Here is a 15,794-nt window from a genome sequence, read left to right on the forward strand (position 1 = left end):
TGATACAGCGAAAAGAACGTTGTGTTTAAATCTTATATCAACAAATTAAAGGTTCAAACTTGTTGTGAGGCCTCCAGTTGGTCTCTCTGATAATAGCTCATTGAGGTAACGCATTCACTGCGCATACGCGAACAGCAAACTGAGGAAACACGATGCACGGTATTGAGGAAATGGCACAGTCCGAGCAACACACAAGCGACATGAGACATGTGCAGCTTGTCATGTCTCTTTGGTTCGAAAGGTTCAATTGATTACCGGGTGTTCGCTTGCAAGAGACATGTGTCTCTTGCAGTGCATCGCATGTCACGTCTCTCTTTGGTGTGAATTCTCCCTTAGACTTACAGATACACAAGATTGGTGTGTATAGTGAGAGAATGTACAAAATATTGGCAGAGAACAATGGAATTAAAAATCACTTGATTAATTGAAAAATAACTGGACAAAAGATTAATGAAAAGGAAGATATTTTAACCCAGTTTGTATCATGCTGTGTGTCGTGATTGTGATTATTGCAGTAAAATTACACAAGAAAGTTATACATTAAATATATTATTAGCATATTAGTTCTTGAGTGAATCTGAAAACAACAACAATGGATAAAAATATGCATCTACGAGGGGATATCAAAAAGTAATAAAGTAATTGAGTAAATTTTTTACAGCCACATGGAAATGTATTCACAAAAACTGAAATATATATATTTGGAAGTACATGTATTTTGCCACCTTTCCACGAGATGGCAGGTGTTTGCACCTCGCGCAAGTCGAGAGGCAGTTGTTTCAAAATGGCAGTTATGCTTGAGAAGTTCGACACAGGTGAGCTGTAGTGTGATTCTGATTCTGTGGTCAAAAGGACAGAAACCACCTGAAATCTATCATGACTTGTGTGCAGTGTATGGTGAGGTGTGCATGACATTCACAAATGTCTGTAACTGGTGTGCAAAGTTCAATGTAGGGTGTGTAAATGTCTTCGATGAACCCCGTTCTGGACGGCCTCACACATTCCACACACAGAGCAATGTTGACGCAGTGGAGACATTGATTCAGGAGGACCGGTGGTCATCAATCCGAAGAACAGTGGATGCAGTGGGCATTTCATATGGCAGTGCATACACCATCATCCATGAAGAAATTTGGGTATCGTAAAGTGTCAGCGAGATGGGTCCCCATACAGCTCACACCACAGCATATGGCGGACCATATGGGCATTTGCTCTGGTACCATAGGGCTGGAAACGCATTCCTCGACCTCATTGTTACCAGGGATGAATCGTGGGTTTTTCATTACACCTCTGAACGAAAGCAACATAGTATGGTATGTTAAACACACAAACTCATCCCACCCAAAAAATTCAGGACAACCCCCTCTGCAGGAAAGGTCTTGCTTACCATTTTCTGGGACAGCCAGGGTGTCATTCTTGCTGATATTGTGGTAAAAAGAGCAACTGTAAATGCTGCTGCATATTGTGCCACACTGGATCGTCTATGAGCTGCTCTGCACCGTAAACGTCCAACAAAATCTCTGGAGGCAGTCATCATTCTCCATGACAATGCTCGTCCCCATGTGGCTGCATCAGTGATGCAAAAAGTCAATTCTTGGCCTTGGGAAATTCTCAAGCATCCAGTCCAGACCTGGCCCCATCAGACTTTCACCTGTTCGGCCCACTGAAGGAACACCTTGCTGGAAAACAATTCAGCTGCAACACGGAAGTTGTGACAGCCATGCGTTGTTGGTTACGCGTCCAGCCAAATGATTTCTACTGCATGGGCATCGAAAAATTGGTGTCACGGTGGGACGAATGTATAAATATGAATGCATGTTATGTATGTTTCAGTTTTTGTTAATACATTTCTGTTTGGCTGTAAAAAAATTAATCAATTACTTTTCGATATCCCTAGTAAATAAAGTTGCATGAGTATGTGCGTAAAGTATTACTGAAATTATACTCAGTCCAGTGCTCAAAGTGAAGGGGAATGTGAAAAATTGGCAAAACATCTCTCCAGCTATCTCACTGTCACCATGTTAAACCGTAGGAGCATCCCTTCAGCTATCCCCAAGGTTCAAGCAAACATCCCCCAGCTAACATTACCCACTTCAAGCACTGATCTATCATGTGTCTAACCCCAAATGTCACTGCATGCTACAGGTAATAGATTAGATCACAGAAATTATATAAAAGAAATAGTGATAAAGAATATCATATTCACATTTCTTTTGTACAGTATCAGGTACTCTACAAAGTATCTGAAGAGATTAGGATAACTCATAGTGACAGAGCCCGTGAGGGCCAGGGCATACCAGTCTACTGACTGCCAGCCTCACTCCCACCTGTTGAGGTGGGAGATCACCCAACCAGTTATGAGGTGACATGTGGTCAGCACAACAAACCTCCAGTCATTGTAGGTTTCCATGAGGTTTCTACTCATTCATAGCTCCCCAATTTGCTCATGATGGTGGGTGGCCACCAGTCCCATACACAGGCCAAAATCTCAGGAGAAAAATTGTCCCACTTCCCCCAGGAGACCCGAATCTGCACACGTTCTGCAGCTGGAGTCCAAGGCATGATGCCATGGTGTGGGACAAGAGATTAGGATAGCCAAGCTTTTATAGTAAAACTGTACAGCAATTACCTTCACGCAGCTAATGAATCAACCTTAGCCTCATATATATTAGTTAGTACAAGTTTGTCAAATATATCCATGTATCAATGAAAAGATTGCTTAAATCATAAACAATTGGGGTAAATCTAAATCAAACATATTTGAAAAATGGTGAGCAACAATATCTATTCATTCATAAAAATACAATAATAATGTACTTACCATTACTACAACTGCCTCTCTCACTGTAAAAGAAATCTCTGTCTGATAACAATGCTGATCTGTCTGCAGTAAAGGCATCGTCAGAGCTGAGGAAGCATTCCCGTCGTACAATATGGAAGTTAAATGAGCGGCACTGAAATTCACGTTCTTGATCACAGAGTCTGCGGCATTCATTAACATCATAAGCCCGAGCCACAAAACGGTCGCTATAAGGTAGAAATCGACCTGGTTGGTCTGTATATTCACAGTTTGGAGGCTCTGCAAAATACAATGGGAAAAGTTAATAACAGTGTCAATTACTATTTGAGGAAGGTATGAAAGTTAAGTAACACAAGTGAGGAACCTGCCAATTAATTTTAATTGCATTATTTTGTATTTTACTTATTTTGTGTTGCTTTTTCTGCCACTTATGGCTTATCATAATGGCAAGGATGAGTGCCGATTAAATGAAATTGATGAAGGAACACTCACAAAGAAACACCATGCACAGGCCAGGACTTGAACCAAAACTTTTGGTGGCAAGACGGTGAGTTGAGCACCAAGGTACAAAGTATGGGTAGTGATATTTTTTTCTTAATTCTTGCATCATTCTTTCCATCATTGAAGCAAGTCTGGATTCACTATTTATTGATAGATTGTATTATGTGTTAACATTAGATGTACTCATTTCTATCCTTTAGCAAATTGAATTGATGTCCTGCAGCAAGATTTTATTCATTTAAATAAACAAATTACTAAGTACCTGAAAGATGGTAAAACAATATAGCTTAAGATTAAACCTAGAAAAACTAGTGACAAACTTTGGATTTTACACTGAAGAGTTTATAAAATATACATGTCTACTTTTGGATATTATAGGTGGAAAGTTTTGATATGGAAAAAACTGTAAACAATGAGCAACTCAAAATTTAATTTTTTTAAAATTTATTTTTTTACACTAAAAGTAGAAGCAGTAATGTAATTTGATATTTGCACTGAACACTAACTAGAAATTGAATCTATATACTTTACTTCACATTCCCTATAATTACACAAATATATTCACTGCATACTATTATGTACAGTCACGGACACTTCTGGGTTGTAATGATCTCATTGAAAGTCAATGAGATTGTTACAACCCAGAAATGTCCGTGACTGTACCTTAACACAGTACATACCATATTATGGCAATATCCATTACATGCTAATTTCATTAACACAATATTACTGCACAAGTTCTACAATACAGAATTTTGATTTCAAGTGGCTCTTATAAATTGCATAAATTAACTACTTACGTGGTGCACATTCATTCTCCATGTAATCCACATCACTGGAAGTCCTGTGGAAACCTTCAGGATGTGTTCTTCGAGTGTCAGGGCTCAACTTACAGATGCGATCTCTTTTGTAGTAAGTAGCTGATCTGGAAATGAAAATAACAATTACCTTTCTGAAGTAATTTATCTATCTTTAGATTCTTCAGAAACTACTTGCATGTCAGTGTGGGTTCTTTTTCTAACTCAAATACCCATTCCTTTCACAATTAGAATAAAATTGGTTTATATTACTTGGAAAATATGGTAAGAAATCAAATTTTATGTAAAGCAAAATCTGTATGTATATCTAGACACATGTCTTTCACAATAGCAAAGTTATTATATTGTTATTAAACATGTATCATGGTTTCTTACCCTGTTATAAATGGAGTAAAGTTGCAAGTAAGTTTCTCTGTAAAATTTTACTAAAACAACATATGACGCACATGATTACAGTAAAATGTCCAAATGATAACACTCGACTTAGTAATACAGCAAAGATTTAATTTGCAACAAAGTAAACTGTATAACTTATTTGACTCTCCAAACAATAATAATAATAGTGTGAAAAAATATAATGTAGCCACATACTATAAATAAAATAATATAAAATATTATATTTTCCTGTAGGTCTATAACAACATCAGTTTCTCAAAAAAGAGTACTATGTTATGTAGGTTTCATTTTAGCTGACTTACCTGCAAGTGATCCGTGCAGCTCTTAGACATTCATCTTGACACTGTCGACGACTGAAGACATTTCTAATATCAACAGAATTTGGTGCTACAAACTCATAGCTTGGAACTCTCGTGAATGCCCAGGCTTTTGCACATGGTCTCTCTGGAAAAACAATTATCTGATTGTATAGAAGTTTTACATAATATGTGAAATTAGTACACATCTGTGTAAGCTGCACTTAGAATGAGTAGTGATCAAGAGTTAAATCATAATTGCAGCATTTTCTAAATGCTAATACCGTATTTACACATGTATAATGCTCACCCTGGATTTTGATGGGGAAAAATTACAATTATATCTTGTATATAATGTGCAGTATAATTCAGATGCAAGAAATAGCTTTCTTAGTTGTACAAAGTGCATGCATGAATTCCACCAGGACATACTGCTTTTGTTAGTGTAGCAGAACATTACATTACATTACAAAGTGAAAAATTGTGGGATATGTCCTTTAAACTTTTATATGCAGTTTTGCTAATTTCCTATTTACTTTTTCTAAAAAGAACTTCAAAATATATACTTTTTCCATGACTAACATAACATTTATAGGAGGCACATTCAGGACCTTAAAATTAGCAGTTAGCAGCACAAGATTTCTTCTATTAAGGCATTTACACACTTCAAATATGCGTATTGATAGAAGGAATATAATCCAACCGAAGTAAGACATCCTCGCTTCGTGTCTGAAACAAAGGAGAATGAGACTCATCAGTAAATTTGCAAAATTGATGCGGTTGCTAGGTGTAAATTGCATTTCATATGACCAAGAGATGTAGGCGTGGAAAAAAAAATGAAACAAACAAAAAAATCAATCAAAGATTTCAACCAAGGCTAATTAAGCCAAAACGGGCTGTTGTGGGGAATCCACAACGGTCCGGACGGTACGCCCCTGACTCGAGAGTCATTGGGACACGGTCAACCCCCGGTATCAATTCGCGTACTGTCGCAATATGCGTCGTGATGTGCGTTGCAATTAGCCAAAGGTAATAAAACACACGACGGTTTAAGAAATTGATTAAATTTACAGTTACGTCGTCTCTTAATAATGCCATTTGAATTTGTAAATGTAATATGAACCTAAATCTGCCCGTGGACTTTTGAGTATAATTCTACGAATGTTTAATTTACGCACGAAGGCATTGGAAGAGGCCAGCCATCATTATGAGTACTGAAATGATGATGAATTATAATCGCCAACTAGTAAATAAAATTTCGACCGCAGCTTCGATGCGAGTGATGGCTTGAAGTGCAAGAAATTGTGGCGTCAGGATAATTCTCGTAAATATTCTGGGGTGGGGAAATTCTAAAAGCTAAGCATGCTGGAACATGGTTCGATCTTGTCCGGCTGCGAGAGCAATACAGTCGCCGCTAGGCAACAGATTATGCGAAGTCAGGAAAAGGTAACGGGAGATGTATTGTTCTGCTCAGAGTCGGTTGCTTGGAAAAGGAGCGGAGTTAGCCATTGTGCATTGTCATATTGCAATCCTGTCATTGTATCAATTTTCACCTCTCGGCCGGAACTGTCCAAGGTTACTGGGTGTATGGGAACGCTGAATCGTAGCCGTCAGAGTTTGCTGGAATTAACTAACGCTGGTAAAAACGGAATGGAGGAAATTAACTTGCAAGAAATGTGAGTTATTGCGTTCTTGCGGTTCTCCGCTGGGTACTAGGAGGGGGGAGGGGTAAGAGAGAGAGAAAAAAAAATAAAAAAAATTGTAAGGAAAAGAGAAACGTGACGACGCTTGCAGAAATGTGTACTGAACCGTGCACCAAGAACTCGCGTGCAAATCTGGGGTGTAGACATAATGGAAACTATAAATTTATCGCAATGAAAAAAAATTTATAAACATTTTATATTGGCACGTAAATCAATTATAAATCATCATACATATCGTGATGGACAAAAGCAATAGGTTGATCCTGAGCTAAGATATTAACTGAAATTGGTATTAAATAAGACTCAGTAACACCTTCATCCATTACGTCAGGTAACTGTCTTTCAGGAGCACAGGTGGGAGGAGCAGGGTGCTGACTACACTCAATCTCAACAAATGGTATTGGAGAAGGGTTTAGTGGTACTATCCCCTGGGTGTTTGTTTCGAGTTCCATGCAAACATTTTCATAAACATGATTCATTTCTGAGTTAACTTCGCTAGCTATGTCATGTAGTACCACAATGTCTTGTACTTGAAGCTTCTTTGTTGCAGGCTTAGAGCGATAAAAACGAGAACAGAGTAAAATAATTACTAAAATAAAACATATAACAAAGGTTGCAATGACCAAACTGGTACAGATTACATACGGGAATTGGAACGCTTCTGAAAGTATCTGTGTAAATGATAACGCCTGAACTGATGGGAAATTAATATATAATACTATAAGTACTCCCAAACTATTCATAGTAGGATTGTTGCAATCCATTCCTGACCACTTAGTACACTAAATTTTCGTTAATTAGGCGTGCTATGAGCTCTATATATATATTTTTAAAAGATACCGTAGCTGTGCGTTTCCTATTCGGTTCTTAAATATAAGTAATCCTATTCTGTTTTTGCATTATAAAATTTATTATTAGAGGCGGGTAAAAGGAAAAAAGTTGGGAAGATGTAAATCCGATGATCTGGAAATAAAAAAAATCGACGCTAATAAATATGTGAATGTGTTGTTCAGTCATGAAAATTCTCTAACACTAAAATTACAGTGGAACATCTTATGTTCACATTTCATTATTTATATGTGCTTAGCACATTTATTTGAAAAATATAACTAAAGTCTTCTGGAGACCTACATCTTATGCCATTTCGTCGATAACGAAAGGTACTTTCACCAGTTAATTGGGATCCCTGGGTAACTGGAGAAAGGATAATCAAAAGGCGCATTAAATTATATTTCGTACGTATCACTACTATTATAGTATTGTGTAGGTACTAAATAAACTCCTGGTGTCCATGCGCATTACAGAAAATATATATATCGGTGTTGTTGAAAGTCAATGTTGCTTTCATCTGACGATGTAATTTAGTGTGCATGACTGAATATTTCACTTAGTGGCAACCGTTTGGTTAGTAACAATTGATTATTCACACATAAAATTTATTAACAAATGAAAAGGTAAAGAAATGTTACTCGTATTTTATCTTTAAGTGAAAAGGATGTTGTAAAACCTATATGACGAGATAACGCGCGTACATGCATTGTTTTTAATCCTCGATTTGCTCCCCTTCTTCCGTTATGGGCAGATCTTCGTCGCCATCTCCATCTGAAGGTGGGTGATAAATCTTCAAGCGTTGGACAGCAATCTCATCGATGACGGTTTTACCCCGCTTGTTCGTGAATTCCACCTTGTACATGTTGGGGTTTATTTTTCCTAAAATTGTAGCAGGCCCGCGGAAAATATTACTGAAACATCGCGCCCCGCCGATGCGGTTTGTAGGATCAAATATCAAGACCTGGTCCCCTTGATTGAAGTTCACAGACTTATGCCGTTTGTCGTAGTATTTCTTAGTCTCCTTGAATCGTTTCTGTAGGCATTCGGCCGCTGATAAACGTGCTTTTTCCAGGATGCGTATCTTCGTCTCGTTGGACGGGTGGTCACACGGTGTTGCGTGGAGAGCCGCTTCCGCCGGAGTCCGGGGTTCAAAGCCGTGAAGTAGGAAAAATGGTGAACTCTTCAAATTCTCATTCCTGCTAATATTACAGGAAAAAATAGCGGGTTGCAGGTAATCGCTCCAGTTACAGTGTGAGCTCGAGACAAATCTCTTGAGAATCTGTTGCAAAGTGCCATGTGATTTTTCAATAATCCCGATTCTATTGTGGAATTGAGCGGGCGCAAACTTAAGCTGTATCCCCATTCTAGAGTTCAATTCCTGGAATACTTTTGAGGTAAATCCTGTACCTCTGTCCGTAGTGATTTCTAGCGGACAACCAAATTTAAGTATTACTTCCTCGTAAATAAAATCAGCAGCGGTCGCAGCTGAAACGTCGGATACTGCCTTGCCAATGAGAAAACGGGTCGCAAAATCCGAGCACGCTAAAATATACTTGTGGCGTAACATGCCACTCGCAGGATAGGGGCCGCTAAAATCGACCGCAATTCTCTCAAAAGGTTTTTGTCGGGGGAAGGTTAAAAGCTCGCCATTTGGGAATCCGACAGGTCTCTTATGCTGCTGACAAACAATACATTCCCTGACAATTTTCTGTATGAGATTCTTCATGAAAGGGAAATAGAATCTAGAAAGAGCATTATGATACGTCTTGGTAAAGCCGAAGTGAGCTCCACCTATAGGAGAACAATGAATCGATTCGACAACCGATTTTTGCAAGGATCGGGGTATACATAGTAGTTTCCGAGATCCACCCGCCATTTTATGTTGCCTATATAGCAAATTATTTTCCAGTGTGTAGGAGCACGCTTGTCTCTGAAGGGTTGGCGAAATGTCCACATTTTCGTCTTCTGGGCTTTCCAAAACTTTAATAATATCACCAAAAAATGAATCTGCACGCTGGTGTGAGGCGACGTCCACAGTGGTGTCCTGCAATAAAAACATGCGTGGTTCTGGCAACTCTGGCTCATTGTCGGCAGGCAAATTGCCACACTCTCTGCTAAGTGAATCTGCTATATTTTGAGTAGATCTACAGTGTGATACAGTATAATTGTACTCTTCGAGAATGGAAGACCACCTTAAGAGTTTAGCAGAAAGATGACGTGATGTGCGAATATAGGTAATAGCTCGGTTGTCTGTAAATAAATCGAACTCCCTGCCAAGTAAGTAGAATCTAAAGCTTTTAAAAGCATATAGAATTGCAGTAAGTTCCAATTCAATTATTCCTAGCTTCTTTTCATGTTCTTTTAACGTGCGACTACAATATGCGATAGGTTGAAATTCATTCTGGGCGTTAGGCTGCATTAAAACGCCAGAAATCGCCTTTGTGCTTGCATCGGTATAAAGACGCGTTTCCTTGCCGGGGCTGTATGGTAACAGAACCGGGGCTGTAATCAGTGCATGTTTTAACTTCTCGAAGGCTGCTTGTTGCTCGTCAGTCCATACGAATTTCTTGTTTTTACCGATCAATCTTTGTAGTGGTTCAGCTATTTCTGAAAAGGATTTGATGAATTTTCGGACATAAGAACAAAGTCCTAAAAAACGGCGGACCTGCTTTGTAGTAGTTGGAACTTTGTAGTTGGTGATGGAGTCAATTATTTTGTCAGACACGGAAAAGCCATGCTTTCCGATTTTGTGCCCAAGTGCCATAATTTGAAAATATGCAAAATGACATTTGTGTGGGGCCAGGCGTAATCCTGCAGCAATCAGGCATTGAAATAGCCGTTCAAGTGTTGTTAACATATCTGAAAATTTGTCGGAATAGCAGAAGAGATCATCCATGTAGGATGAAAAATGGTCGTTATTTAAGCCAGAGCAAGCCAATTGAAGGCAGCGGGTTAACGCTGCTGGAGATGTAATATGGCCTTGTACCGCATACTGCATTTCATAGTGACCTTTCCCAGGAATTGTGAATGCTGTGTACTGTTTTGAACTCTCCGATAATGGTATTTGAAAAAATCCGCTGCGGAGATCACACGAAGTATAGTACCGCTTGCCACCCATGTTGTAGAGCGTTTCCTGGAGATTATTTATCGAAAGCGCGTCAAAGACAGTACGTGAATTGAGAAATCTCATATCTTGGAGTAATCTGTAACCACCATCTTTTTTACGAACTAAAAATACAGGAGAATTGAAGGGTGAGGTGCTCGGACGAATTACGCCTTGCCGTAACAAAGTATCAACTTGATCATAAAGTTGCGCACGAAGATGAATCGGTACTTGATAAGGTGGCAAATGAAAATCTGAATCATCCTTTAGCCTGATTTTGTGCTCATAATTTGTCGCTTTACCCATATCATCTTCGGACCACGAAAAAACCTGTTTATATTTGTGCAGTAATTGTAGCAATTGTTCTTTCTCTTCGGGTTGCAGTTCGGGATTAATGTCAAGTGTAGTGACGTCGGGCTGCACGCCACTGGGTTGTTGTGATTCTGCTGTGATATTAACCTGTGCATTTTTAGTACTTTCTCCAAAACTTTCTTTCTGAACATAGATTTCACTTAAACTTTCCCTACTTGCGTCCGTGCACTGGCTAGAGCTGTCACGAGTGCAAAGAGGATGCCAAAGTTCGGCCTGTCCTAGTCTTGTCCCCTTTTTAATAATAATGTTATGCATAAGTGGATTGGTTACCCAAATCAGGGGTGAATCCGAGTTGAGAAGAGCCCGGGGGATTAGCAAGCCGGATTTAGTCTGAAATCGTTGATCTGGTTCTAAAAGATTCCTAGCCTTATCGTGAGTATTAACTAATTTCACGGGAATGCATAAGTGAGATCTAGGTTTTACTCTAATCTTTTTAGGGGCCACAAATTCTGGCCGTAAAAGGTGTTGTAGCATATTTGAAACTTTCATGGACACAGAAAAAGGTTTACCACTTTCCCTCTGGATACGGTTTCTGGGAGGAGTACCAAAACGTGTTAAAACAAGTTTGTTGGACTCAAAATCAAGATTTGCCTTGTGACTCTTTAAGAAATCATTTCCCAAAATAATGCCATGCGAAAATTTTGGAATGTATCTGAATGGGTGTCTGAAGGAATGTCCATTAAAAGAAAAGGTCAAAATTACAATTTCATTGATTTGGAGTTGCCCATTAGTGACGCCTTGAACTATTGTATTAATTTTAAATCTTGGGGTATGGGCGGGCGCTGGTATATCTCCTATAACGCTAATTTGAGATCCGCTATCCAAAAGGAACTTGTGCTGCGTACCACAGACTTTACCATTTACATAAATTAAGTCAGCATTTTGAAAAGTGGAAACTGTCAACGTACGACCTACAACATTTGCTGGGCATATGTTTCCTTTATGCCCAGTCCCTAGTCGTTTAAATTGTCTCTATTCTGAAAACAGACAGACGAATCATGATTGGGATAATTGCAAATATCACATCTCTGCCCCTCACGGCGGTCACCGGGCGGACCTCGGTCGCCCCGATCACCGGTCGCGCCCCGGCCCCGCGAAAAATTGCGCCAAGAATGAAAGCGCGAATTTCCATTGCGCCACTGGCCGCGATTGGGGGTCTGATAATGTCTGTTCCGACGAGAACCATTTTGTTGGAAATTATCATTACCACGGCCAAAAGAACCTCTGTTATTTCTATAGTTACCTCTGTAGGATTGACCTTCATAATTAGTATAACGTGGGAAGTTATTTCGGGTGTCTTGTGTATGCCTGTCCTGCTTATTCTGGGCGTTCACCATTTCATCCATCTTAAGAGATAAACTCTTTAATTGAGCTTCGAGACCTGTCTCCTGAGACGAAGGTCCCGGGGTCGAAGGTCCTGGGTTTGAAGGTACAACGTTGTGTACTCTCAAAGAATCCAGTTCAGCCTGCATGGCGGTGACACGCTTCTCGAGGTCGGGATGGGCCTGAGAACGTGGTGTTTCACAAGGTCTCGCCGGCGTGTTGTGAAAGGGGAGCTGTTGCGCACATGGCAGTTTCAATTCATTCACAGGATAGAACAATGAACCTTTCTGAGCTTCTGACATCAACTCCTGGATTTTTCTCTGTTTGATCAAAAACTGAATTTTTTCGAATTGCTTTAAATCTCGCAAGAGCTCAGGGACCGAAGCATATTCCTTCTTATAAGTTTCGCGAATGTATTCAGGTTGAAGACCCAAACACAAATGTTTTATTTGTTTACTGATGGGCATGTTCGGATCCATTTTACATAAGAGAAGCTGCTTATCTCTTATGTAGTCCGAAACTGATTCGTCGTCTCGATGTAGCCTATGCTTAATGCGCTCTTCTAATTGCAGCTTGTCTATGGATCCGGTAAACTCTTCAATCATTTTAGATTTAAAGAGATCATACGTAATGGCCTGATTTCCCATAGTTTGTACCCATGCTTGGTGCCATCTTAAGGCTGGCCCATGTAAAAGAGCCGGCAAAACTTGTAGTTTTTTCGGGGTATCCCAATCATTAAGTAGAGCTAAACTCTCCACTCTATCAAAAAATTTAGTTGCATCTTCTCCGGCCGTGCCTTGGAACTGTAAGCCGTCCAACAAGAACGGGTTAATAAAACCTGTGCATGCCATAGCTCTGGGCGGGACTCGAACTGGGGTGCTAACAGGCAAAAGTCTAGCCCGGCTACGGGTAAATACAGGGCTACGCCTTATTGGGGTGGAGGACGCAGATGGTTGAGTATTTACAAAACTGGATTCTCCGCCAACCACATTCTCTGCCAAAGCTTGGATTCTATCTAGGGTTGCATCTAATTCGTCACAATAATCTAAACTGAACATTCCACATCATTAACCATCACGACGTCGCTGTCAAAAATGAAATAATTTGCCGTGGTCACCAATATAAATTTAGAACAATGAATGCAATTTGTGAGAACATCAAGTGGCGTTAAGAGTGCAAAACACTAAGAAGTGAGATGTGAGAAAAAAATTAAGTTCCAGTTAGTAAAAGGGGTTGCTGTTAAAGTGTGCGACTAGTTTTCCACAATATCATCACTCTCTTGGGTTGGCAAAGTTGCATGTATTGCAAGATGAAATAAATAAAGGCTGATACCACCATTACGTGGAAAATTAACGGTCTATTCTCATCGCATTTCCGGAAAGGAAATGGATGAGAGGCCCAATTCGCACCTCTACCACGTATTGAGACGCAGGTGAACAGAAGGAAGGTTCGGGGATCAAACCTGGGCCTTTTAGATAAAAGTAATTATTCTATTGGGGGTTAGCGGTAGCTCGTAAGCTCTCGCTTGGCTGCATCTGCATACTGCAGGAGGTACCTGAATGCACTTAAATTTACATAACACTTTATAGAATGGCAACTCTCTAGATTTGGGTTACAATGACCTTAAGCCTGCATTGGCAAAGGATGGCATTAAAAGTATATTACCTGTCTCTCTCTTATTGGAAGCGTGGACCGAAGAGTTTCTAAAATAACTGTCACTCGCTTGCTGAAGTTCAGTTCGCCTCTTAAAATCTCACACAGCTTCGCTGCACTCCTCTCTCCAAAACTCAAAACCCCCTTCCTCTTACTCCAGAACCACTCTCCTGTTCTCTCCCAAAACTCAAGACCAACTCCCCTGCAAGCCTCTCTCACCAGATCCAACTCCCTTCCTCCTCATCAAAACTCCTCCCCTTTTTCTCTCTCATCAATTTTCCTCTGCAAATATTGGCGAATGCTTTTCGCTGAGCTGGTGCTGAAGTTAACACTTTCCTATACTTCCTGTCAGGCTGCCTAGCTACACGTAACTCGAAAATGAAAATGAGGGATACGTGACGTATGTTATATTATTTAGCCAGTAATACATTTTAATTATTATTTTATTTTTGTTATATTTTCTTTCATCCAAAGTGCCATAAAAATCAGAATGTTCCTTCATTTTATGATGAGTTCATTTCAACTGCATTGCATATTAGTGTTGCCAACTTGAATGGAATACTGTTGCCATATTCAGAAACTACAGAATTTGAGCTTTACAATGATATATAACATGATAGACTTCCGTAAATACAAAAAATCAATGCAAGTGTCACAAAATCTTGATTTGATTTATTTTACTTCGCTTCTTGTGCCACTTTTGGCTAATTTGCAAAGATGGGGATGAGTGATGATATGATGAAATTGATGAATAGACATCACAAACATCCATGCCCAAGCCAGGATTCGAACCTGGGACCCCTGGCATCGCAGCACGATACGCTAACCACTCTGCCATGGGGGTCAGCTCACAAAATCTTGGAATGACAATGTATGGTTTCATGATTAGACTTTCTGAATTATTCTGTGCATAATACACACCACAGTTTTTGGGGACAAAAATTTTGGAAAAAGTGTGCATTATACATGAGTAAATATAGTATATTTCCAAAGAAACTAGCTAGTCATTAGATGAGATGGAATTTAATTTGCTAAATTTTGTAACATAGTTGAAAAGAAAAACACGTCTTAAATTCTGTAACATAGTTGAAAAGAAAAATACCTCTAAGGCATATCTTCTGAAAATATCCAAGATCAGGAGCAGGTTGAAGGGGTGCATTATCAGAATCAGATGATCTGTCCAGGGCATAACATCGCTGACGTCCTCCACGAACATTTTCAAGTGAGATTGCTAAGCACCTGTCTCTCTGTTGTGCACACTCAACTAAACACTCTGCTGTGATTCCAATGTCTCCTCGAGTTCTAATAGGATCCCTACAAAGAGAAAAAAATAAAGTGTGTAAAAAGGTTACTTGTACATTTGTGGCACACTTTTGCAAGACATTCTACACAAATAAAAATATTATGCTCATAATTTTTTCCAGTGCTGGATGTAGTTATTGGTAGAGGCATGCAAATTTCGTTTTTGACGAAAACACGAAATATGAAATAACATGCTGTAATATTCATTTTTCATGTTTCTGAAAGGTGTGAGGTGCATTTTCCTACCCTATTTTGTCACGAAATAATGCAAAATGAACTGCAAAATGCGAAATATACTCTTAAACACGAAATTTACCATTTATATACCGACGCAACACTTTCTGAAGTCTGAAGTATCCTGTGGGTTATGCAATTCATGGAAAATGGATTAATTCTGCTGTAATATTTGAGAAGCAAAAATGGACCCCTTTATACAGGAATAAACTTAATACTCTGGTAACTCCATAAATGTGCTATTATAAGGGATATGTTTATTTTATGTAATAAGTGCAGTTTATAAATCAAATTTAGGATTATATTCACAATTTTAAAACCAAAATGCAATTTTATATGGACCTTTTGATGTGATTATTCACCGCTATAACACCGAAATTTTATTTTATTTACCGCTTTTGAACCCGAAATCGACTCTGTTTTTGTACCGAAATTTTACTTTTTTATTTACCAAAAATATGT

At 39.1% G+C, this 15,794-nt stretch overlaps 1 protein-coding gene across 3 annotated transcripts in view; it reads right to left on the reverse strand.

Annotated features, from left to right (window-relative positions):
* The window catches only part of LOC145984009 (uncharacterized), a 134,126-nt gene that overhangs the window by 19,675 nt on the left and 98,657 nt on the right, over nt 1-15,794 (reverse strand). For all 3 annotated transcript variants that reach the window (XM_083117313.1, XM_083117311.1, XM_083117312.1), the window contains exons 18-21: nt 14,899-15,110; nt 4,818-4,959; nt 4,102-4,226; nt 2,822-3,079 (exon numbers count right to left, since the gene is read on the reverse strand). In XM_083117313.1, coding sequence (XP_082973439.1) covers nt 2,822-3,079; nt 4,102-4,226; nt 4,818-4,959; nt 14,899-15,110 — 737 coding nt within the window. The remainder of the gene's footprint in view (nt 1-2,821; nt 3,080-4,101; nt 4,227-4,817; nt 4,960-14,898; nt 15,111-15,794) is intronic.

The sequence above is a fragment of the Lepisma saccharinum genome, chromosome 2 (assembly GCF_977018435.1).
Source record: "Lepisma saccharinum chromosome 2, izLepSacc3.1, whole genome shotgun sequence".
Taxonomy (NCBI): domain Eukaryota; kingdom Metazoa; phylum Arthropoda; class Insecta; order Zygentoma; family Lepismatidae; genus Lepisma; species Lepisma saccharinum.